Source organism: Mobula birostris, chromosome 9, assembly GCF_030028105.1.
Source record: "Mobula birostris isolate sMobBir1 chromosome 9, sMobBir1.hap1, whole genome shotgun sequence".
Lineage (NCBI taxonomy): Eukaryota > Metazoa > Chordata > Chondrichthyes > Myliobatiformes > Myliobatidae > Mobula > Mobula birostris.
The window spans coordinates 14,116,933-14,142,128 of NC_092378.1; the positions used below are offsets into that span (position 1 = coordinate 14,116,933).

The 25,196-nt window shown below is 41.1% G+C and overlaps 1 protein-coding gene across 1 annotated transcript in view; it reads right to left on the bottom strand.

The window, feature by feature from the left end:
* otogl (otogelin-like) overlaps window positions 1–25,196 on the bottom strand; it is a 171,535-nt gene that overhangs the window by 91,919 nt on the left and 54,420 nt on the right. The window contains exons 23-26 of the mRNA XM_072269291.1: window positions 24,786–24,957; window positions 21,614–21,721; window positions 17,367–17,505; window positions 3,388–3,522 (exon numbers count right to left, since the gene is read on the bottom strand). Coding sequence (XP_072125392.1) covers window positions 3,388–3,522; window positions 17,367–17,505; window positions 21,614–21,721; window positions 24,786–24,957 — 554 coding nt within the window. The remainder of the gene's footprint in view (window positions 1–3,387; window positions 3,523–17,366; window positions 17,506–21,613; window positions 21,722–24,785; window positions 24,958–25,196) is intronic.

Here is a 25,196-nt window from a genome sequence, read left to right on the forward strand (position 1 = left end):
AACACGCAGTGTACAATGGATGAATTCCTCCATTGAGAGGTGTTAGGAACTACAGTTTTATGGTACTGTAATGGTATTGGTAGTGTTCTAATTTGTTTTGTATTTCATTCAAATACATATTTTTAGTCAGTTAAATGGTAGTTTGTCTTCTTATGCATTTTTAGTTATTTCCATGAAACTTTGGCTGATTGGGGCTCAGTGGAAATTTATGTTTAATTGAGTCAAAATGTACTGGTCCCGATGCATTCCAATTAACTAGAATCCACTATATTACAGATAAACTAACTGCGTCCTGAATAGTAACCTTAGCAACTAACATTGCAAAATAAATACAACACACTGCTTATTGTAATAATTTTTCATTGTCATATTGTACTGGGTAAGCAAATGTGAAAATATGTTTGATCCTTTCTGTTGCATTATTCACTGTACTGAAATCAAATGTTTTTGGATGGCAGTAATTCATTTCATATTCAGGTTGCAGATCACCAAAAACATCGTTCACAATAAATTAGGCATTTATTTATTTATTGAGAAACAGTGTGAAATAGACCCTTCTGGCCCTTCAAGCCTTGCCACCGAGCAATCCCCCAATTTAACCCTAGCCTAATCACAGGATCACAAGACAATTTACAATGATCAATTAACCTATCAATCAGTACATCTTTTGACCATGGGAGGAAACTGGAGCACCCAGAGGAAACCACAAGGTCACGGAGAGAACGTACCAACTCCTTACAGGCCAACAGTGGGAATTGAACTTAGTCACCTGTACTGTAAAGCATTGTGCTAATCACTACACTACTGATATGCCAGAACTGCATTCAAAGGTATATAATCAAACACTAAATCTAATATTCTTCTTATAAAGTGAATCTGTGGAACACGGACAATCTTGGAAAAAGGAAAAGGAACTTTAAGTTTAACGGGATTTTGATGAAACAAAAATCGGTGAGAGTAGGGCGGGTAACAGACTTTCAGTATGGACACTGTCCTGGCTTCCATCCTGACTTTGAGTGATAATGGTTAACTTCTGTGACTTCACTACAATCCTTTGTGAGAGTTGCCTGTGCAACACATGAAATAAATCAGAATGTTTACTGGAAAATAGATCTATAATCAAGTGAGTAATTTGTGCTTCTGTACTGATGATTCTGTTGGCCCTGTGGGACTTGTTACCTACACCCGGAAGTCCCTGTGCTGGGCTTCACAAATCAGATGGGAGCAGGCTCCCTGAAGAAAGTTCACATCATGTGACTCACTCAAAGTAAGAGGAAACTTGTAGGCAAAACCCTACAGGTATGAGAGCTGCCATTCTAGTAACAAAGCGAACTCCAGTCTTCTGGTCTTCCAATCACAATATGGGCTGCAGTAACCTTCTTAACAAATAAATTCATCTGTTATTTTATTGATTTATTTATTTGTGGGGTCTGGACATTGTTATCATTTAAATATGCATTTACTGTTCATGTTCATCCCCAATTGCCCTGGAAAGGTAGTTAAACGTTTAGAGTCACACATGAATAGAATGGGAAAAAAAATTACATCCTTATTTACTTGGTGACACTAGATTTCTTTCCCTGAAGGATATTAAGAAACCAGATGCTTTTTTATATAACAATACAATAGAATTATTAACATTATTAAGACTGGCTTTTTTTAAAAATTCAAGTTTATTTAATTGCTTCAATTTAAAATTCTTAGCTGCCATGGTGAACAGGAACTTTATTATAGTCCTAGTCATACTTTATTGATCCCAGGGGAAACTGGTTTTCATTACAGTTGTGCTATAAACAATAAATAGTAATAAAACCATAAATAGTTAAATAGTAATATGTAAATTATGCCAGGAAATAAGTCCATAAGGAAATAATGCCAGGAAATAAGACCAGCCTATTGGCTCAGGGTGTCTGACCCTCCAAGGGAGGAGTTGTAAAGTTTGATGGCCACAGGCAGGAATGACTTCCTATGACGCTCTGTGTTGCATCTCGGTGGAATGAGTCTCTGGCTGAATGTACTCCTGTGCCCAACCATTATGTCGTGGATGGGAGACATTGTCCAAGATGGCATGAAACTTGGACAGCATCCTCTTTTCAGACACCACTGTCAGAGAGTCCAGTTCCATCCCCACAACATCACTGGCCTTACGAATGAGTTTTCTATGTTTGTTTTTCTATGCTTTCTATGTTGTTTCTGTTGGTGTCTGCTACCCTCAGTCTGCTGCTCTAGCACACAACAGCAAACATGATAGCACTGGCCACCACAGACTCGTAGAACATCCTCAGCATTTTCCGGCAGATGTTAAAGGACCTCATTCTCCTCAGGAAATAGAGACGGTTCTGACCCTTCTTGCAGACAGCCTCAGTGTTCCTTGACCAGTCTGAATTGTTTGCACTTTAATTTGTTTAACTTAATTAAGTCATAGGAAAGTACAGCACAGAAACAGACTATTTTAAATGATCCATGCTGAACCATTTAAACTACCTACTCCCATCAACCTGCACCAGGACCATAGCCCTCCATACCCCTACCATCCATGTACCTATCCAAACTTCTCTTCAACGTTGAAATTAAGCTCGCATGCACCACTTGCTCAAACAACTCTTTCCACACTCTCATGACTCTCTGAGTGAAGAAGTTTCACCTCATGTTCCCCTTGAGCTTTGTACATTTCACTCTTAACTCATGACCTCTAGTTATAGTCCCACCCAACCTCAATGGGGAAAAGCCTGCTTGCATTTACCCAATCTCTACCCCTCATAATGTTGTACATCTCTATCAAATCTCCTCTCAATCTATGATATTCCAAGGAATAAAATCCTAACCTATTTAATCTTTGTTTATCACTCAGGTCATCCAGACCCTGCAACATCCTTGTAAATTTTCTCTGTACTCGTTCGATCTTATTTACATCTTTCTTGTAGGTAGGTAACCAAACCTGCACACAATACTCCAAATTAAGCCTCATCAATATCTTACACAAAGATGCCAAAAATGTAAAATCCTTCAAAGATGCAAAAGCCTTCAGGTATCATGGCTTGAAGTTCCAAGATTCTCTTCGAAAACTTCTCCCACATTTCTTTCAACTCTATCCTTTTCACCAAGGTTTTGATTCTTTGCCCTCATGTTTCCTTTGTTGCTGGTTCAGTATCAATGCTTTGCTTTAGTAGTACCTTAGCGACGCATTGTGAGATAATCCGTTGTATTAAAGATGTTGTTAATTGGTGCTTCTAAACCTAGCAAATCGATTCCCACCACAAAACAAATCCATAAGGTCAGGTGGTTGGGGTGATATGAGATTAGAAATGTAGAAGCAGAAAATTATAATTTTTGGATATTTATGAGACAAAAAAAAAGAAAAAGATCTGGATCAATTTGGACACTTACTGGTTTCCCAGAGTTGTCATTAAAATTAAGATGAGTGTTTCCAACAGAAATAATAAGGGACTTCATGCAAATTATTCCATTATCATAACAATCCACGTTTTGAGCTGTTATGGAAACATTCAAATTGTTGGTGCTCTGGAAAATAAAGAAAAATTTGTTAGTTTCTTCATGATTCCATGCTGTATTACTTTATGACTGCATGACTCCATTACGTGTTTGTTTCAATATATTTATAGGCATCCATTAGTCTCATGAGACCATGGATTTGCGTCTTGGAAGGTTTCCAGGGCGCAGGCCTGGGCAAGGTTGTATGGAAGACTGGCAGTTGCCCATGCTGCAAGTCTCCCCTCTCCATGGCACTGATGTTGTCCAAGGGAAGGGCACTAGGACCCGACTTGTCACCGGTGTCGTCACAGAGCAATGTGTGGTTAAGTGCCTTGCTCAAGGACACAACACGCTGCCTCAGCCAAAGCTCGAACTAGCGACCTTCAGATCGCTAGACGAATGCCTTAACCACTTGGCCACGCGCCAACACTTCAATATATTACGGGGTTTATAATTTATTAACCCAATCATGAACTAATGCAAGTCTTCTGATGTCACAGATTAACCCATGTCAATGCTTCTTAAAACCTCATTTTGGAAATACCATGTTTCATAAAGCATCAGCAGTTATTGAAAATTAGAAGTTTTTTGAAATAGCAACAAGCAGTTAGACACAAACTACAGATGTTCAGATGTAAAAGTCTATTTCTTTCCAGTACAATGTAACTGAAGATAATTTAGTTCCAGCATGGAATGGAATTACAACAATTTCTGAGTTGAACTGAGCTATTTCAGAAATTTGACCAGGTACTTCCCCTTGCCATTCACTCTTACACACTTGGTAGAGTTCTCCATTTTAGTCCCATGTTCTTTCTGCAACAGCTTCATATCAAGTAGTTCATGTTATTCTGAGAAGCACCCATTGTCAAGCGCTCCTTGGAATTACTAGATTTACATAGCATGATTTAGAGAATTTGAATTTATTTAAATCTTACATCCATTCCACAACATGAGGGAGTAAAAATCTTTGTATTATGACTCTGTCACAATGTACAGACATGTGAATTTATAAGTCTAATGGCTTGTAGAAAGAAGCGGTCCCGTAGCCTGTTTGTCCTGGCTTTAATGCTACGGTACCGTTTGCCAGATGGAAGCAGCTGAAACAATCTATGGTTGGGGTGACTGGTGTCCCTGCTCTTGTCCTCACCTACCATCCTACCAGCCTCTGCATTCAGCACATAATTCTCTGGAACATCTGCCATCTCCAATGGAATCCCACCACCAACCACGTCTTCCCTCCCCTCCCCCACATTCTGCTTTCAGCAGGGATCGCTCCTTACATGAGTCCCTTGTACACCTGTCCCTCCCCAGTCATCTCCCTCCTGGCACTTAACCTGGCAAGTGGAAATAGTGCTATACCTGCCCCTATACCTACACCCTCACTACCATTCAGAGCCCCAAACAGTCCTTCCAGGTGAGGCAACACTTCACCTGTGAGTCTGTTGGGGTCATTTACTGTGTCCAGTGCTCACGGTGTGGCCTCCTGTATGTTGGTGAGGCCCAACATAAATTGGGAGACTGCTTTGCCGAGCACCTACGCTCCGTCCGCCAGAAAAAGCGCCATCTCCCAGTGGCGACCCATTTTAATTCCACTTCCCATTCCAATAAGCCTATCCATGGCTTCCTCTACTGTCACAATGTGGCCACACTCAGGTTGGAGGAGCAACATCTTATATTCCATCCAAGTAGCCTCCAACCTGATGGCATGAACATCGATTTCTCAAACTTCAGGTAATGGCCACCAGTCTCCTTCAACATTCCCCACCCTCTTTTCCCTCTCACCTTGCCTTCCCATCGCCTCCCTCTGGTGCTCCTCTCCCCTTTTCTTTTATCCATTGCCTTCTGTCCTCTCCTATTAGATTCCCCCTTCTCCAGCCCTGTATCTCTTTCACCAATCAACTTCCCGGCTCTTTACTTCACCCCTCCCTCTTCCGGTTTCACCTATTATCTTCTGTTTCTCCCTCCTTCCCCCATCTTTTAACTCTACTCCTCATCTATTTTTCTCCAGTCCTGCTGATCAATCTTGGCCCAAAACATTGACTGTTCTATTTTCCATAGATGCTGCCTGGCCTGCTGAGTTCCTGCAGTATCTTGTGTGTTGGCTGAAATTGTCTGGCCTAGTTTTAGGACAGAGAAAAGGTAACTTATCAAGTTGAAGATGGCTGGTCTAAGGATATTGTCCTATGCAATTCTACCAACTGAAGTAGAATTTGCAAGCTTTCTTTAAAATCCATTAACTTCCTCCAGTTTGTTATACTATCAAATTAAACTATAGATGATCAGTGAACAACCTGTGAACAATTTTGCTCTGTTCCTTGATATTAATAGAGAAGATTTAAATGTTATGGTTATATCTTGAAAAAAAATGCAGATCTGGTGAAAGAAATACAACTTTAACATAGAAAGAAGCACTAAATAGAAACGTCCACAACCCTGAGTTTAGCTCTGGGAAGCAGAAAGCATAAAATTACTGAAACAATTTGCCCTTTGTTGTCTTTTCTTAACTTTGAGCTGTTTATCCATTGGATTTGACATTTTATGGGGTTACATTACCACAATCCCATTCTAATTAAAAATGCCTCTGATTTTCCCAAGATTAAAGCTTTGAAAATGTGCAGGTATCCATTTCTGAATTTATCCTAGACTGCTGCAAGGTAGGAAATATTCTCTTAACTTTCATGCTTTTTTCCTCATGATTTGTTTTTCAAAATCACAAATTTTATAAAAATTCTCCCATCCCAAAAAATATTTGTTAATGTTCAAATAAAATTGCGGATAATGAAACTGGAGGAGCATGTGTGCTGATCTGCTAGTTAACTAAATGAAAAAATTTACATCACTGAGGCTCACTCACACCAAGATTATTGAAAGACGAAGGCCAAAATACAATCTAATAGCTGAGAGATAATGGAGATAATGTGTCTGACCCATTTTCATTGACGTCCTTACTAACAGACAGTAAAACAGTCCTGGCAGATCTGGTGAGATGTTGTTAACTTGAAACAGGAGCTTCTCCCTCCATTCAATCTGCTTGACCTGTTGAGCACAGGCTTTCCACGATCTGCAGTATTTTTCCTTTGCCTGACCCTGACATCTTCATTAAAGAGACTTGAAAATTATGCTTAAACACGAGGGATTCTGCAGATGGTGAAAATTCAAGCAACACACATCAAAGTTGCTGGTGAACGCAGCAGGCCAGTCAGCATCTCTAGGAAGAGGTACAGTCGACGTTTCAGGCCAAGACCCTTCGTCAGGACTAACTGAAGGAAGAGCTAGTAAGAGATTTGAAAGTGGGAGGGGGAGAAATGAATGGAGAAGACAGGAGGGGGAGGGATGGAGCCAAGAGCTGGACAGGTGATTGGCAAAAGGGATATGAGAGGATCATGGGCCAGGAGGCCCAGGGAGGATTTGCCCCTTCCCCTCCCACTTTCAAATCTCTTACTAGCTCTTCCTTCAGTTAGTCCTGACGAAGGGTCTCGGCCCGAAACGTCGACTGTACCTTTTCCTAGAGATGCTGCCTGGTCTGCTGCGTTCACCAGCAACTTTGATGTGTGTCACTTAAAAATTATGCTGATTCTTTCAGGCCTATGGTCCTGTTATTAAACAATAATAGTTGCTAAAAAAAATTTTAAATCACAATGGATAAAGTTAACTGAAGGATTAAAACACTTACGGATAATTACCATGCTTATGAATTACAAACAAGGGCATGTCTTGTTTGATTGTTTAATAAAACCATGACTGTTTTGATTGCAACCTCATCCTCACGCTCCTGACTATCCTCTCACCCCTCACTAATCAAGAATCTCTCGAAATTGATAAATATTTCCCTCTTTGTGATGTTGAGGACTTTGCCACAAGAAAGGAATAACAAAAAGGGAGTCAGAACTTCGCACCTTGACATGCTGTTTGGGTTTGTGTTAAAGTTTTAATTCAGTTAATCCCATGAATTGTCTTGAATCTGCCAATGACTACAATGTCACAGGATCATAACAGAAAATCTTAACTGTGCACCAGTGGCTGGAATATACTACATGTTACTACACTGGCTGGATCTGGTGGTTCCTATTGGAACTGCAGACTTTGAGCCACTGGAATTTCAGTAAGACCTGGACTTCCCTTACATGCACTATTAAATAAGGAATTCTGGGATTCGCACAGTCTTGCAAGACTGGAAGATTACCACTCAACACTTAGGCTGAGTTAGACTTTGAGTCACCCCTAGGATGAGGCCTGTTGGTTGGCATAGAGTCTGCTGCAGTTACAGGGCTTAAAAATAAAGCATTGGTCGGTTGAGGCAGAGATTGTGCTTTTTGTCTTTTTCCCTCTGAGATCTGTAAGTCTTCAGAACTTTCTACCTCAAAGTGTAATGGGCACAAAGTCTAAATATTCTTAAGGTAAAGAAGAGTGATTCTTGATAAACAAGGGGTAACGGGATAGTCAGGAACATGAAGATAATGTTGCTATCAAATCAGCCATGGTTTTATTAAGCAATCAAAGAAGAGGCCAAGTGAAATACACCCGTTCCTATTTCATATGTATGTTAGTTACCTGCAAGTATGTTAATGTTTTTATTAACTTTATCCTTTGTGATTTTAAAGGTTTTAACAATAATTCAATAGTTGTTATATGTCACTGACTATCAGAGACATTCAGAAACTCTTCATATCATTGCCAAATTTAACAATGACAAAGTTCTGCTCTAAGCTTTGCCTCCTGTCAAAATATTTCCAGAATGTTCTAGGGTGGGGCCACTGCACATCATCACCTGCAGTCTGATCATCTTTGGTACCTTACCTCCTGACTGAAAGGGCACGAGCTCATCAGCCTCAAGTGAGTGCACAGGAGAAACAGAACTGTAGGCCAGGTGTTGAAAGATTCAGCATAATATTTTTGTTTCTCTTTACTGAAGGCAAGCTCAACAGGGTCAGCCAAAAGAAAGATACTGCAGATGGTAGAAAACTGCAAGTGCTCAGCAGGTCAGGCGGCATCAACGGAGGAAGAAGCATTTGTTTCAAGTTAATAACTTTTCGCCAAATTGGGGGTTCAATGACAAAATTGGGGGTGGCCCATAGTGAGCAAACTGCAGCATGTCTAGGCAGAGGCAGGTTGGTGTGAGCACGGCAGTGGGAAATTGAGGTGACAAATGCATGTAGACAGTTTGTAGTGAAACATTTTTAAGAGCTAGCCCTGATGAAAAGTCATCAGTCTGAAACAGTGTTTCTGTCATTCCACAGATGTCTTCTGACCTGCCAACCTCTGTCTTTTTTATTATCAGTGGTATATTTTTTTAAAATCAAACATAGACTTTGCAATTATAAGTGGCTAATTTACATAAAACTATGAATAAATAATAGTATATTTCCACCATCAGATTATAAGACCAAAAAACCGTAAGATATACAAGATCAGAATTAGGCCATTTGGCCCATTGAGTCTTCTCCACTATTTCATCATGGCTGATCCATTTTCCCCCTAAGCTTCAATCCCCTGCCTTCTCCCCTATCCTCTCATGCCCTGTCCAATCGAGAATCTATCAACCTCTATCAAAATTATATATTGGTCCTTGAGATGAAGTCATTTCCTACTGAAATGTCAATCACAGAGTACTTCAGCTTGCCTTTCTCCCCTCAAAATTCAGAAGGATCAGTGTCCGGTTTTGTACAAGAACAACACCAATCCTCCTGTCCATCAGCCTGGAGTCTCACACCTGCTTGTGACTGAGGTGGATTCCGTTTGCATAACTTGCATAAACCTGCAGAAATCAGCACATTGGTTCTGCATAATCTCTTGTGTTCATGTGGGAGTTCTGATTTTAAAATAGATATTGTGTAACGTTGTAGTTACTTTCCAAATAAATAAGCTACTGGCTTTGCTACTTTAATTGCATTCTGGAAAATATGTTTGTTGCAAGTTCACAGCTCACTTACAACAATAGGCTGACCTATTGATATTAGTATAAATTATCTCGAATGCCTTTGTTTGATAATTTGTTACTGTGAAGTTCCGTTGCACCTTGTGTACGTTTCTCCTGAGCTTCAAACACGAGGCAAGTAGATAGAAACGGCAGGCTTGACAACCATGTATGGGAAAAGTAATCCTATGCATGAAGGGTTCCAACCCTGGTCACGAATCTAAGCAATTACAACCCATATTTTTAAATTAATTAATTTCTGAAATTATAGTTATAAGAACCTAACAAAGATCTTGAGAAACTCCATTGGACAAAGAGGTTCCCACTGATAACTTCAATAAAGCAAAAGTCCCCAGAGTTTCAGTTCTGAATAGTTAACTTCTATCATATTCTTGTGGTAAAACAAATATGCAAAAGTTATTAACTACAGTAGATTTCCTTCAATACAAGTAGTTGGCAGGAGAACTGGGGTGGGGTGTGGGGAGGATGAGACTGGCAAACTTGTGACAGAGAATAGGTTAAAGAGAGATTAGTGGGGAAAAGGGACTGTGGACATACAAATGTAGATTCAATGGATCAGACTTACTCCTGTTAGTAAGGAAAAAATATGAGCATACCTGATACAAATGTGCAATCTGGAAGCAACGTACATTTTAAGTATGCAACATTACTTTCTATTAGCCTAAAGTAATGAACATTGCTATCAACTCCAAATGTAAATTTACATTGGTGGAACAGATTACTAGCAGATTCCTCAATGCGATGGGAAATTTTGCAGGACCCAATATAATGGTCACTGTCAAGTGCAGCTGTCTTATATGTGAAAACTCTAAATACACCACTCACAATTTCCACTGGCAATTCAATCTATTTGAATACACAAGCAGGACACCTGCAAATTCTTCGGTATGGGTTTACCAGCATCATGGATTTAAATCTACGATCTTTTATTGTGACAGAAATTATTTCACAACATGATATATAACGTAAGTAGTTGTAACTGTTGTTGCAAGTTAATTTGTAATTATCCATGTCCGGGAAATAACATTAAAATTACCTTCAGTGTTTTACGCTGTTAAGATAGAACTGGCTGAGGAATTCTGCCCCTTCCTTTATTGCCCACTCTGGCCTTTTATCTCTTTTCACCTGCCAGTCATTTCACCCTGGGTCCCTTCCTCCTTCCCTTTCTCCTATTGTCCACTCTCCTCTCCTATCAGATTATTTCTTCTCCAGCCCTTGACCTTCCCCACCCACCTGCCTTCACCTATCACCTTCCAGCTAGCCTCATATCCCTCCCCCACCTTCCCCCTGGCATCTGGCATCTTCCCCCTTCCTTCTCAGTCCTGAAGAAGGGTGTCAATCTGAAATGTTGACTCTTTATTCAATTCCATAGATGCTTCCTGACCTGCTGAATTCCTCCAGCATTTTGTGCCTCCCACCTAAACCCTTATCAAAATGAATTGCTCTCAAATGTTATTGGGTCGCTAATGCAATTATGCTTGTTCGTCAAATTTCTGCCAAATTTTTACATATGGCTTATAAAACAGTTTTTCAGTTTTCATTTTAACTAGGTAAAAAAATCTGTTTATCTTCATTCAGACTAGCATATTGTCCATCTCTGATTTGATCTTTGGGGGAGCAAGTATAAATTTTGACAGCTTTCACCATTGTAGCTCCTAAATGTTTTGTGTGTGAATGATGGTCAACCTGTCTTTAGCAAAATGGGTCCAACACTGGGGTATCTTCTAGTCCAACTTTTCCTCATTAGTAACTTTCATGTATAATTAAAATCAATGAGAAGTATGTTAGCTGTAAGTGCATGTCTATATGAAATTTCTCACCATTAAGATTAAATTGATGCAATTTTCCACAACATTGTTCCCACAGCTAATGATCTCACTTTAAGGACCATCTCTTGATCTCATGTTCTCGTTATTTATTGCTATTTATTTATATTTGCATTTGCAAAGTTTGTTGTCTTCTTCACTCTGGTCGATCTTTCATTGATCCTGTATTAGTAACTATTCTACAGATTTGCTGAGTATGCCAATAGGAAGATAAATCTTAGGGTTGTATATGGTGACATACATGTACTTTAATAAAATTTATTTTGAACTTTCAACTGCAGATTGTAACATAAAACATTAAAATATAGCTCATATATTTCCATCACAGTTCTAACAATTTCAAAACAAGTGTCTGTAGTGTTTTTAAATGCTGTTTCTCAATGATCTGTGCTGTTACAGGTGTATTTCAACAACTGAGATAATTTGGTGATGTTAAGTTTACGGGCCATTTTGCATGTACACATGACTAAAAACAAAGGCTGTCTTTCAGTGAAAATTAATAAATGCTATGGTGTTTCCTAACTTTCATCAATGGCTGTAAGTAACACAAACAATAGAACAATTTATAGTTCTTTTATCCCAATGATTTCTCTCAATTCCTTCTTAATAATGTTAATTTAGTCTTAAAATAAACTAAACTAATGGAAAGTACAACCAATAAATAGGCTAATTGCTATATTGCCAAATTAACTAATAAGCTTGCAATTCCATTTCTCAAGTTAGACTTCATTAACTTTACCATGTGCATTTGAATAATGTTCCAACTTATTGTATAATACTCAGAAAAGCAAATACTTTGAATTGTTGAATGATAAATTAATGACAAATGCAACAACAGACTTGATTGCCTGTTGAAATTTAATCTGCCGTGCTGCTGAAAGACAATTTTCAACCTTAGTAGCAACTTATTTCTGCTAATTCGAGGCAAATGGCAGAATACAGTGTGATGTTATTAAAGTTTCATGGCTAATTTAATCCCTAATGAACTAAATCTGACAAAGATTATTTCCAATATGAACACCGTCTCTTGTGAGCTAAAAATGCAGTGAGTCAGGAAACCTTTAGAAACATTAGAAACTGTGGCATTTCATTACAAGATCTGCTGTGTCACAATATATTGCACGAATGCTACCTGTCAATCCCACCTGCTTTCTTGATGAGTAACCACAGGTTATTAAAAGAGATTTAAGTAAATCCATGAATACCAACTCCCAATGATTCAGCTAATGTCCTATATAACTGCAGTCATACTAGAAATCATTATAGCAGCAGCCAATCACAGAGTCATACAGCACAGAAACACTCCATTCAGCCCCTTATGCCATGCTGACCATCACCTATCTAACTTGGCAGCACTGTAGTGTAGTAGTTAGCACAATGCCTTACAGTACCAGTGACCCAGGTTCAATTCCTGCCACTGCCTGTAAGGAGTTTGTACATTTGCTCCATGGCCACCTGGGTTTCCTCCAGGTGCTCTGGTTTCCTCCCACAGTCCAAAGACATACCAGTTGGTACATTAATTGGTCAATGTGTAAATTGACCTGTGATTAGGCTAGGATTAAATCAGGGGATAGCTGGACAGCATGGCTCGAAAGGCTAAACGGGCCTATGCCATGCTGTATCTCAATCAATCGATCAATAATAATCCCACCTACCAGCACTTGGTCTCCAGTATTCCATGTTTTGACAATGCAAGTGTTCATCCAGCTACTGTTTAAATATCGTGGGAGTAGGTACTTCCGCCACATTCTCAAGCAGTGTGTCTCAGATTGCAACCACCTACTATGTAACTCTTCCATCCTGCGGAAGGGTCTCAGCCCAAAATATTGACTATACTTTTTTTTCCATAGATGCTGCCTGGCTTGCTGAGTTCCTCCAGCATTTTGTGTGTGTTACTGTGTATATTGTTTCCTTAGGCACTTTCAACTCATGCCTTCTTGTTTTAGATACCTGTGTCATGGGTAAAGGCTCCAGATGTTGGGCCTCAACCCAAAATGTTGACTGTTCCTTTCCCCGCACAGATGCTGTTCAACCTCCTGAGTTTCTCCAGCAGTTTGTATCTGCTTCATCCCCACCAGTCTGTCCTCGTAACTGAAACATTCCACCGTAGGCAACAACTGGGTAAATCTCTGCTGAATTCACACCCTTCCAATAGAGTGGTGACCAGAAGTAGGCATATATTGTAGGGGTGGCCGAATCAAAGTTTTATAAAGTTGTAACATGATCTACATGCAATTGTTCATGAAAGCAAGTGATCTACAGTGGATGCCTTCTTCACCATTATTTCAACCTGTGCTGTAAGCTTTAGGGATCCAAGGACTTGCTATCCAATGACTCTACAGTTCATGGTGTATGTCCAAACCCTCTTAGACAGCCCAAAATGCATCTCTTTGCACCTATCAGGATTCAATTCTATACTCAATTTACCATTAAACAATATAATTGTACAACTTAAGACCATGTTCCTTCCCATCAACATCATCAGTCTGCCTGTCATCTGCAAACTATCTTCTATATTGAAATGCAAATCATTAAAGTATATGGCAAATGGCAATGGGGCCAGCACCAATCCTTGGGGTACAGTATTATTTGCAGGCTTCCAATCAGCAAAGCAACTCTCTGCCATTTGTCTTTGTCTCCTGTTGCTCACCCACCTTTGCATCCAATTAGGCAAATTTCTTTAAATCCTATAAGCTCTAAGCTTTTGGACCAGCATTCATTGTGGGACCTTGTCAAAGACCTTGCTGGTGATAAGTAGACTACATCAACTGCACTTCCCTCATCAATATATTGTGTTACTTTATACTTTAAAAATTAATAACTTGATAATTAATAAAGTTATTAATTTGTATTTGACTTCTGTCACTATGGTTACACTTTTGTCTTTAAAAACATTAGAGAAGATAGTTTGAATTTTTTTGTATTCTTCCTGTTAATCTATTCTTCTTTAGTTAGTTTACCTCAGGGGCCCCCAACCTTTTTTGCACTGTGGACCGCCGACCCAGGGGCGGTGGTGGTGGTAGGGTTGCCAACGGACAAGAGTAGCAGTCAAATACGTTGTGTTTACCCCGAGAAAGACTACCATGACCATGAAGCCTTGCACAGGCACCTGTGTGCGCATGCGTGTACGTACCGATTTTTTTCTCTGCAAATCGTTTTCGGCGATTCAGTTCGGGCAGGGGAGAGGGGGATGTTAATCACGACTGGAATATAGGTGATAAGTGGCTAATACACTCAGTTTCGTTTCTGAAAGGGTTTCTCTAACGAATTTAATATTAAACACACAGTGCATATTTTCCTCGCATGAATATAGTGATAAGTCAATTATCAGGAGAGGACAGGGGAGCTTGAAGTAAGTGTTGAACGAACTTCCAGTAGAAGTGGTAGAGGCAGGTTCGATATTATCATTCAAAGAAAAATTGGATAGGTATATGGACAGGAAAGGAATGGAGGGTTATGGGCTGAGTGCAGGTCGGTGGGACTAGGTGAGAGTAGCGTTCAGCACGGACTAGAAGGGCAGAGATGGCCTTTTTCCATGCTTTAATTGTTTTATGGTTATATAAGTCACTTATAAGTCAATTACATCATAACATTTTAAGTAACGTTTAGATATTAAACACACAGCACATATTTTCCCCGTATGAACATATAAGATCATTGCAACACACCAATATCGCTGAATCAGTGGAGCCCCGGGCTTGTTTCCCTGCAACAGCACGGTCCTAACGAGGGGTGATGGGAGACAGCGATACTCGAAGGGGGTTCCTTATGTCCAGTCTATTCCGCAATTTAGTTTTCATTGCATTCATTGCAGAGATATGTTGGAAATGGAAGCAACGTTTTCAGTGCTTTCGTGGCTATCTCAGGATATTTAGCCTTGACTTTGATCCAGAATGATGGCAGAGATGTCATGTCAAACATACTTTTTATCCCACCGTCATTTGCAAGCTCGAGGAGTGGATCTCCTTCCCGCGCTGACATGGATGACACATGCGTAATGACCTTGCGTGCCTTCAAGCTCAACAGTGGGCTTGACAGGGAATGAGGAAAGGTGCAACTGACTCATATCGCCAAATCATATCGTTTCCTCACGTCCCGGTGGTTGGGGACCGCTGGTTTACCTTATACTTCCTTGTTCTGGCTAGAATTATTATGTTTAGTCTACAGTCATACTTGCTTTGCCTTAAAGCATCCATTCTCAAGCTGAATTTTGAATCTGATTTGTGTTGATCAAACCTTTCTCCATTGAGAGCGACATGATTTTCAATCTACAAAGCAGCAAATTACTGAGAACTTCAGTGACAGTGGTAAGAATCTATAATTTCCATCAATTTCCTATCACTTTCACAACGAAGTGTTTTAATCCACAATATAAACCATGATTGAAAAATACTTACAGCAGTTGGGATTTTTTTTTTTAATTATTAGAATAAAACAGCATTTTGGGAAGCACATGTCCAGCATTTTCACAATAAAACCAAACTCTTGGAATTGTAGAAAATATGCCTAAGTCCTACTTATCACACTCTTTCATTTAGTTTTTGATACTTTTTTATCAAAGCTGTTACTCAGACTTTGTAATTTTATCTCTTAAGTTCAGATCTGCATCAGAATCTAGCCAAGGAGAGAAATATTGTTTCACTCGTTGCTTATGAGAATACTAAAACTGGGGCTTAACTGATCAAATGGACACAGAGAAAATCTCTTCAGGTACAGTGGAATCATCTCCAAGATTACAGCATTAATTGGATTAATCTTATTTGCCTTTACAAGCATTTCTCTTATCCTACTCTTAATGCAAAAAATAGTAATTATTTCCATTCTTCTAGTTGAAGTTTAATTATTATGGGTTAATCATGGGTGTTCTCACTGTACACCCATGATTACGTAGCCAAGTTTCCATCGAACTCAATATATAAGTTTGCTGATGACACAACAATTGTAGGCCGTATCTCGGGTAATGATGAGTTTGAGTACAGAGAGGAAATTAAGAACCTGGTGGCATGGTGCAGAGACAATAACCTATCCCTCAACGTCAGCAAGACGAAGGAATTGGTTGCTGACTTCAGAAGGAGTAGCAGACCGCAAGACCCAATTTACAACACTGGTGCGCAAGTGGAACAGGTCAAAAGCTTTAACTTCCTCGGGGTCAATATCACAAATGACCTGATTTGCTCCAACCAAGCAGAGTTCACTGCCAAGAAGGCCCACCAGCACCTTTACTTCCTGAGAAAACTAAAGAAATTTGGCCTATCCCCTAAAACCTTCACTAATTTTTATAGCTGCACCGTAGAAAGCATTCTTCTAGGGTGCATCACAACCTGGTACGGAAGTTGTCCTGTCCAAGACCGGAAGAAGCTGCAGAAGATCGTGAACACGGTGCAGCACATCACACAAACCAATCTTCTGTCCGTGGACTCACTTTACACCGCACGCTGTCGGAGCAGTGATGCCAGGATAATCAAGGACACGACCCACCCATTCAACACACTTTTCGTCCCTCTTCGAGAGAAGGCTCAGGAGCTTGAAGACTCGTACGGCCAGATTTGGGAACAGCTTCTTTCCAACTGTGGTAAGACTGCTGAACGGATCCTGACCCGGATCTGGGCCGTACCCTCCAAATATCCGGACCTGCCTCTCGGTTTTTTTTCACTACCTTACTTTCCATTTTTCTATTTTGTATTTATGATTTATAATTTAAATTTTTAATATTTACTATTGATTTGTAATCCAAGGAGCGGGAAGCGCAGAATCAAATATCGCCGTGATGATTGTACGTTCTAGTATCAATTGTTTGGTGACAATGAAGTAGAAAGTATTATTCAACCAAACATGAAAACCCAAGAATACAGCCAAACGAAAGAATGATCCTCTGGGGTAAGGTGCAGAACACAGTAACAACAGAAGTACACAGCACAGGGCACATGTAGCACATACAAGACAGCAGTAATCATACAGTCACACAAAAATATATAATATAACCCAAATCCAGAACCTCCATGTTCAATGAACTCCATTCTACCATAATGTCGAGAGTTTAAACATCTCCTCATCTGGACATTTTATTTTAGACATGAGCTGACTAGAGTACCTAATATTGTTAACCTCCTTACCTTTACTAAGTATACTTGGCAGTCACTGACATAATCGTACTCCAGGCCATCAAAGCTGCGATAATGTCGATCGCTATAAACGGAACACACTGCGGGACACGGGTGGTATGTGCAGTTAAAGACTCCTCGCTGACATATACTAAGGAAGGAAATAATCATTCAAGTTAGGCTAAGCTGCAATATTTTCTTCAATTAATGGAAAAACCCATTGGAATTAATACAATTATTAAATTGTGAATTGCCATCATCAATAAATTCGGAGTGATACGAGTTATCAGAACAAATCATCACTAATTGGAAGGTCAATGGATCAGCAACTGCAGACCAAGGCTCAACAATTACACAAACTGTAAAATAAGTAGACAAATTCCTGTATCTGTTTTCAAGAGAATGCTGACAGCTCTGTTTACTGGCCAAATTTTTGCTGAGAAAATCTGCTGCAAAAGATGTAATGGCAATAGAGTTATGGAGAAACTTTCAACTATTTGTTACTGATTACTGTAGGACTGTGAGGATCTGGTATCTGATTGTTCATATATCTCACTGGTTCAGCATCTAGCTCACTCCTTAATACTCTTATAATAAGAGGCTTTATCCACAGATACTCATAAGGTTGATCAGGTGTTATTGGACGTGTGGCCGAGTTGTGTAGCTGGGGTCAGGAACTTGTCTGTGGCGGGCGCCAGTGTCCAAAGTGTAGATCAGATGAGTCACCCCAACCCTCTCCTCTCCATTGACACCCCCAGCCTCCCCCCTCCCACCTCTGATCCCAGCTCTTAAGATTCCAGCCTTGAACTCCAGGCCGGGTCTTTATGTGCTGCTATTGTAACTCCCGTCTCCCCTTCCCCCACCAATACTCTGCAATCCCGTCTCCCTCAGATCCCACCGTCAGCTCCTGGGCCCTCAGAGGCTCCATCTTCCTCTCACCCCAACCCTCCCCTCTACATTGACACCCCCAGCCTCCCCCCTTCCCCCTCTGATCCCAGCTCTCATCCATGCCGGGTCTTTACCATCCCCTCCGATCTTCAACTGTCGGAGGCAGAACGCTCTGTCCTCAGTAAGGGGCTCACCTTTATCCCCCTTCACCCACACCTCAGCGAGTTCCGTGTTCGCCATGATGCGGAACTTTTCTTCCGCCATCTCCGAGCCTACTTCTTCGGCAAGGACTCTTCCACCCCCACCGATGACCCCTTCTCCCGTCTTCAACCCTCCTCTTCTTCATGGACACCCCACACTGGTCTTCTGCCTGCTCTGGATCTCTTTATCGCTAACTGCCGACGGGACATCAACCGTCTCGACTTCACCGCACCTTGTCCCCATTCCAACTCACTCCTTCGGAACGCTCTGCTCTCCACTCCCTCCGCACTAATCCTAACATTATTAAACCCGCCGATAAGGGGGGTGCTGTTGTAGTCTGGCGTACTGACCTCTACCTTGCCGAGGCACAGCGACAACTCGCAGATACCTCCTCTTATTTACCCCTCGATCGTGACCCCACTAAGGAGCACCAGGCCATTGTCTCCCACACCATCACCGACTTTATCCGCTCAGGGGATCTCCCATCCACTGCTACCAACCTTATAGTTCCCACACCCCGCACTTCCCATTTCTACGTCCTACCCAAGATCCACAAACCTGCCTGTCCTGGCAGACCTATTGTCTCAGCTTGCTCCTGCCCCACCAAACTCATTTCTGCATACCTCAACACGGTTTCATCCCCCCTTGTTCAATCCCTTCCTACCTATGTTCGTGACACTTCTCAAGCTCTTAAACTTTTCGATGATTTTAAGTTCCCTGGCCCCCACCGCTTTATTTTCACCATGGATGTCCAGTCCCTATATACTTCCATCCCCCATCAGGAAGGTCTCAAAGCTCTACGCTTCTTTTTGGATTCCAGACCTAATCAGTTCCCCTCTACCACCACTCTGTTCCGTCTAGCGGAATTAGTCCTTACTCTTAATAATTTCTCCTTTGGCTCCTCCCACTTCCTCCAAACTAAAGGTGTAGCTATGGGCACCCATATGGGTCCTAGCTATGCCTGCCTTTTTGTTGACTTTGTGGAACAATCTATGTTCCGTGCCTATTCTGGTATCTGTCCCCCACTTTTCCTTCGCTACATCGACGACTGCATTGGCGCTGCTTCCTGCACGCATGCAGAACTCGTTGACTTTATTAACTTTGCCTCCAACTTTCACCCTGCCCTCAAGTTTACCTGGTCCATTTCCGACACCTCCCTCCCCTTTCTAGATATTTCTGTCTCTGTCTCTGGAGACAGCTTATCCACTGATGTCTACTATAAGCCTATTGACTCTCACAGCTATCTGGACTATTCCTCTTCTCACCCTGTCTCTTGCAAAAACGCCATCCCCTTCTCGCAATTCCTCCGTCTCCACCGCATCTGCTCTCAGGATGAGGCTTTTCATTCTAGGACGAGGGAGATGTTTTCCTTTTTTAAAGAAAGGGGCTTCCCTTCCTCCACTATCAACTCTGCTCTTAAACACATCTCCCCCATTTCACGTACATCTGCTCTCACTCCATCCTCCCGCCACCCCACTAGGAATAGGGTTCCCCTGGTCCTCACCTACCACCCCACCAGCCTCCGGGTCCAACATATTATTCTCCGTAACTTCCGCCACCTCCTACGGGATCCCACCACTAAGCATATCTTTCCCTTCCCCCCCCCCTGCATTCCGCAGGGATCGCTTGCTACGCAACTCCCTTGTCCATTCGTCCCCCCCATCCCTCCCCATTGATCTCCCTCCTGGCGCTTATCCGTGTAAGTGGAACAAGTGCTACACATGCCGTTACACTTCCTCCCTTACCACCATTCAGGGCCCCAAACAGTCCTTCCAGGTGAGGCAACACTTCACCTGTGAGTCGGCTGGGGTGATATACTGCGTCCGGTGCTCCCGATGTGGCCTTTTATATATTGGCGAGACCCGACGCAGACTGGGAGACCGCTTTGCTGAACACCTACGCTCTGTCCGCCAGAGAAAGCAGGATCTCCCAGTGGTCACACATTTTAATTCCACATCCCATTCCCATTCTGACATGTCTATCCACGGCCTCCTCTACTGTAAAGATGAAGCCATACTCAGGTTGGAGGAACAACACCTTATATTCCGTCTGGGTAGCCTCCAACCTGATGGCATGAACATCGACTTCTCTAACTTCCGCTAATGCCCCACCTCCCCCTCGTACCCCATCTGTTACTTATTTTTATACACACTTTCTTTCTCTCACTCTCCTTTTTCTCCCTCTGTCCCTCTGAATATACCCCTTGCCCATCCTCTGGGTCCCCCCCCCCCCTTGTCTTTCTTCCCGGACCTCCTGTCCCATGATCCTCTCATATCCCTTTTGCCTATCACCTGTCCAGCTCTTGGCTCCATCCCTCCCCCTCCTGTCTTCTCCTATCATTTTGGATCTCCCCCTCCCCCTCCAACTTTCAAATCCCTTACCAACTCTTCCTTCAGTTAGTCCTGACGAAGGGTCTCGGCCTGAAACGTCGACTGCAACTCTTCCTAGAGATGCTGCCTGGCCTGCTGCATTAACCAGCAACTTTTATGTGTGTTGCTTGAATTTCCAGCATCTGCAGAATTCCTGTTGTTTACCTAATATTATGCTTTGTAACTTCAAAACACTAAACTAATTCAAAGGAAGACAAGGGAGTCCAAAATGCAGGTCTAACTTTGAGGTGCACACGTGTCATGGGATAGCGTGAAGATGTATGCAATGCATGTATTTATACATACAACATGTAATTACTTAAATGAACAAGAACACTTAATCAACCAATATATATGCAAGATTACTCAAATATTACTGAAATTTTAAATACACAACACCTAGAGTCAGGGCCAAAAGTAGAAGCCCAAGAGCTGAAACTCACCGGGTTCAGTCACCCTCACTGGGTTTAGTTTCTCACTCCCTTTAACCTCCACCTTCTAGTTCACTGGAAAATGCATTATACTACTATGTCAGATGTGAGAGAAAGGCGAAATAAAAGTGTATTCATAACATTCAACTGTATAAAATCTTCTGGTGCAGCAGCATTAGAGTCCAGTTGGTGCTGGATTGTCAGTTTCACAGCATATAGATTAAGAAAATTATATATTAAATTGGTGATTTGTACATGCGTTGGTGGGAAAAGTTTCTAAAAGTTATTAACACCACAAATAAATGTTTTTTTTGGAAAATTCACCAATGGATAATCCATTTTAGTATAATAAAAACAGGCGTGCACGTACCAAGTGTAACAGTGTGTGGAAACCACTTCCCCAGGCAAATATTCCTGCCCTTTCCAACGGCATGGGCAACTTTCAGGCAAAAAGCAGTCATCACCATGCTTAATCAATCTAGGGCATGAAGGAAGAAAAAAAATCCTAAATTTTCAATTTTACACATAAAGAAGAAATAATTTTGTTCTAAAGTATGTTTAGAAAACAGCACAAACAACAATTTGACAGCCAAGGAGGGTTATCAGAAAGGAATGGGAGATGAAGCAGCTCTCCCAATAATTTGTGAGATCACTGTGGTGGTGAGGCCATGATTTTGGCTCAGAAACACAACACGAAGGATTGCTTTGGGATTTAATTAAGATAAGAATACTGAGGGTAGGTACCCTGGGAAGATTAGTGTATAGACACCTGGAGAGGGATGGGCTGCACCAGGTTTCAGATGCCCAAGACACGCCTTACGATGAGCATACCAAAAAAAGCTTGTCATGACCACACACACACACACGCACGCACACACACACACACACACGCACACACACACACACACACACACACACACACACTCTCTCTCTCTCTCTAAAAGTAGCTATACCTGTATAAATCAAGAAATTATGATGAATTGTAATAGAGGTGGTACAATAGTTACAGTTGATTTTGTTCATTAGATGGATTGGACAAAAAAGATTACTACACAAAATATGAACACATAGGTTTGGTTACAATATGGAAAGGGGATGGATAGGGGATTACTGTATGAGCAATCAGGATTAATGAGTCATTTTTGGTGTGAGATGTCATGGGATCAGTACTGTGGCCTCATTTAATTACAATCTATATTGATGATTTGAAGGAATCAATCTATCTTAGCCAGGCTTGACATAAAACTAGGTAGATTAGTGGATTGAGGAGGACACAAGCAGCATACAAAAGGATTTGGATAGATTAACTGAGGCAAAAAGTTGACAGTTGGAGTATACCCACACTGGAACAAATAATAATAAAGCAAATTATTATTTAAATGGAACAAGGCTACAGAATGTTACAGGAGAAAATTCAAAAATCGGAAATATGAAGGGGCTTGGGGCTCCTCATGCAGGATATCCTAAAGGTTAACCACCAAGTTGGATCGGCAGTAAGGAAAGCGAATGCTATGTTGGCATTCATTTCAAGAGGAATAGTGTATAAGAGGAAGGAGATGTTGATGAGGCTGTATGGGGCACTGGTGAGACCTCATTTGGAATACTGTGTGCAGCTTTGGGCCCCCTATCTTAGAAGGGATATTCTGATGTTGGAGAGAGTTCAGAGAAGATTTATGAGGATGATTCCTGGAATGCAGGGGCTAACATATGAGGAGCATTTGTCGGCTCTTGGATTGTATTCATTAGAATACAGAAGAATGAGAGGGGATCTCCTAGAAACATTTCGAATGTTGAAAGGGTTAGACAGAGGGTTAGACATGGTCAAAGGAAGTTTCCACTAGTGAGGCACCTAGACTTAAGATGGAAAAAATTCTCAATGAGGTGTTGTTGATTTGAGACAGGGATAATGAGGAACTTCTTCTCTCAGATTCATTGGAATTGTCAACCCCAAAGAGCTGTGAATGCAGAGTCAATGATTACCTTCAAAGCAAAGAATAACAGACATTGAATCACGAGAATTCAAGAGGTATGGGAGAGAATGGGACATTGAAGTCAAGATTGGATCACCTGTGATCTTACTGAATGGTGCATCACACTTGAGGTCCAGGTGGTCTACATCTTACCCTTCTGTTCTAAAGTCAAAGTCTGTTTCAGCATGCCTCACTCAACTACTATAATCTTGAAAGAAATACTTTTTAGACATGGAGGCAAAATCTGTGTAAAATTAACACTGACATTTTGGCAACAATATGGAAAAATACAAAGGAATTTTTTGTGTAATTTGTGCATTTTACGAACATAAAATATTTTTGTTCGCTCAATTATGGGGGAATACAAAACCTTTTTAGATGATTGCTGACAGATGTTTTCTAGTTTTCAAATTCCCTTATCAGTCACATTTCTTGACTATTCACACTAGCAACCCAACAGAATTTCACTGATGCTTTTACTAGTAACACCAGTTTCCATGCTGTATAACCATAGGACTTTATGACTCTAGTCATTATATTACCATTTCCTTTAATTCACAGAGGATGTTTGATGCCAAGTGCATTTCTTTTCTGCTCGCATTTTGTGTGGGAGAATGGTTGAAGGGGATCATTAATGAATTTTCAGAGATGAAGCAGTTCTTCTTTTTATATATAATATCAATACCCCGCTGGTTCACAATAATCAAACTAGAATTTTCAGCCAGATTCTCAACACCTCTTGCTTTTTGTCAATGACTAACTATAACCTGCATTTATATCCTGCATTAGCATTGAGCAATGTCCCAAAGCATTCCACAGAGCTGTTACTGGCAAAGAGTTCACTGAGCTGAAGGAAGACTGGTGGGTTTTGGTTTCTTCCAAGACTCTCCCCCAAAATCATCCCTGGGTCTGTAGCTGTTACCCTGCAATAAAGCAACTCGTTCAAAAAGCAGTTTCCTCAAGGATAAAGGCTGCTTTGAGCATTTTCGCTATCTCTTCTTAAGCGCAATATCCTGGTGCCTCAGACAGCAATAATCCTGTGCTCTGTGATGAGTGGACATTCACAAACTAACCCATTATAGAAATAAGCTATATCAAACTTCAGGACACCTTAATGCTCATTACACTAAACAGAGTTTTCCTGAGGCGTGATCATTGTTGTTGTGTAGGAAAAGCAGCAGGCAAATTTTACTCAATAAGCTGCAGTATGAAAATTGTGCGTTAATTTATCTTAGTGATGTTGACTAAGGAATGAGCATTGATCAGGAGAACCATGATAACTTCAGTACCCTTGTTTGAGCCAATACCTTAGGTGAATGATATGGACCCAGTTTCAAATCTTAACCGAAGTGCCACTGGGAGTGTAACTATCCTGCTGTACTCTAGTGGAATGCCAGTCTAAAGTTCTGGGTAGAAACATTTCATATTGAACATCAGCCACAAGCGCCTGTGATGGAAGTGGGAGAGCTAGCAAATATGCCATAATGATGCAACACAAACTATTGACATCTGAAAAATATCATGGTAAGCATTCAAATTAATGTCTATCTGTTGGTATTTCAATGCACTTACCCAGGAGGACAAACGCAGCCGGAAATGCATGGAGTCATGGGTGAGCAGGTAACGTTCATCATCAGGTTTTCACACGTGACCTCACAAGCTGCTCCAGTCCAAGGCAGGCCAGGCAGAGGGTCTCGACAGTCAAAGTATCTTTTATTCTGTGGGCAGACCCCTGGTTCAGGTTCTGTGTAAAGTTGAAGTGACGCTTGTTTTAACATAGTTCACAAATCAAAGGGGTAGTAATTAAAGCAAACTACTTTATCAAGCAGGTCAGCATATTAAGATTGGGAATATAATTCTAAGATTTATTCTTAGAATTGAGTACTAAAGCTATTATATGTATTATATGATCTGAAAGAGACCGAAGACTTGTAGGCTGCACTGGCTGTCTCCCCTTTCCCCTTGTATGCAGATCAGATTGTG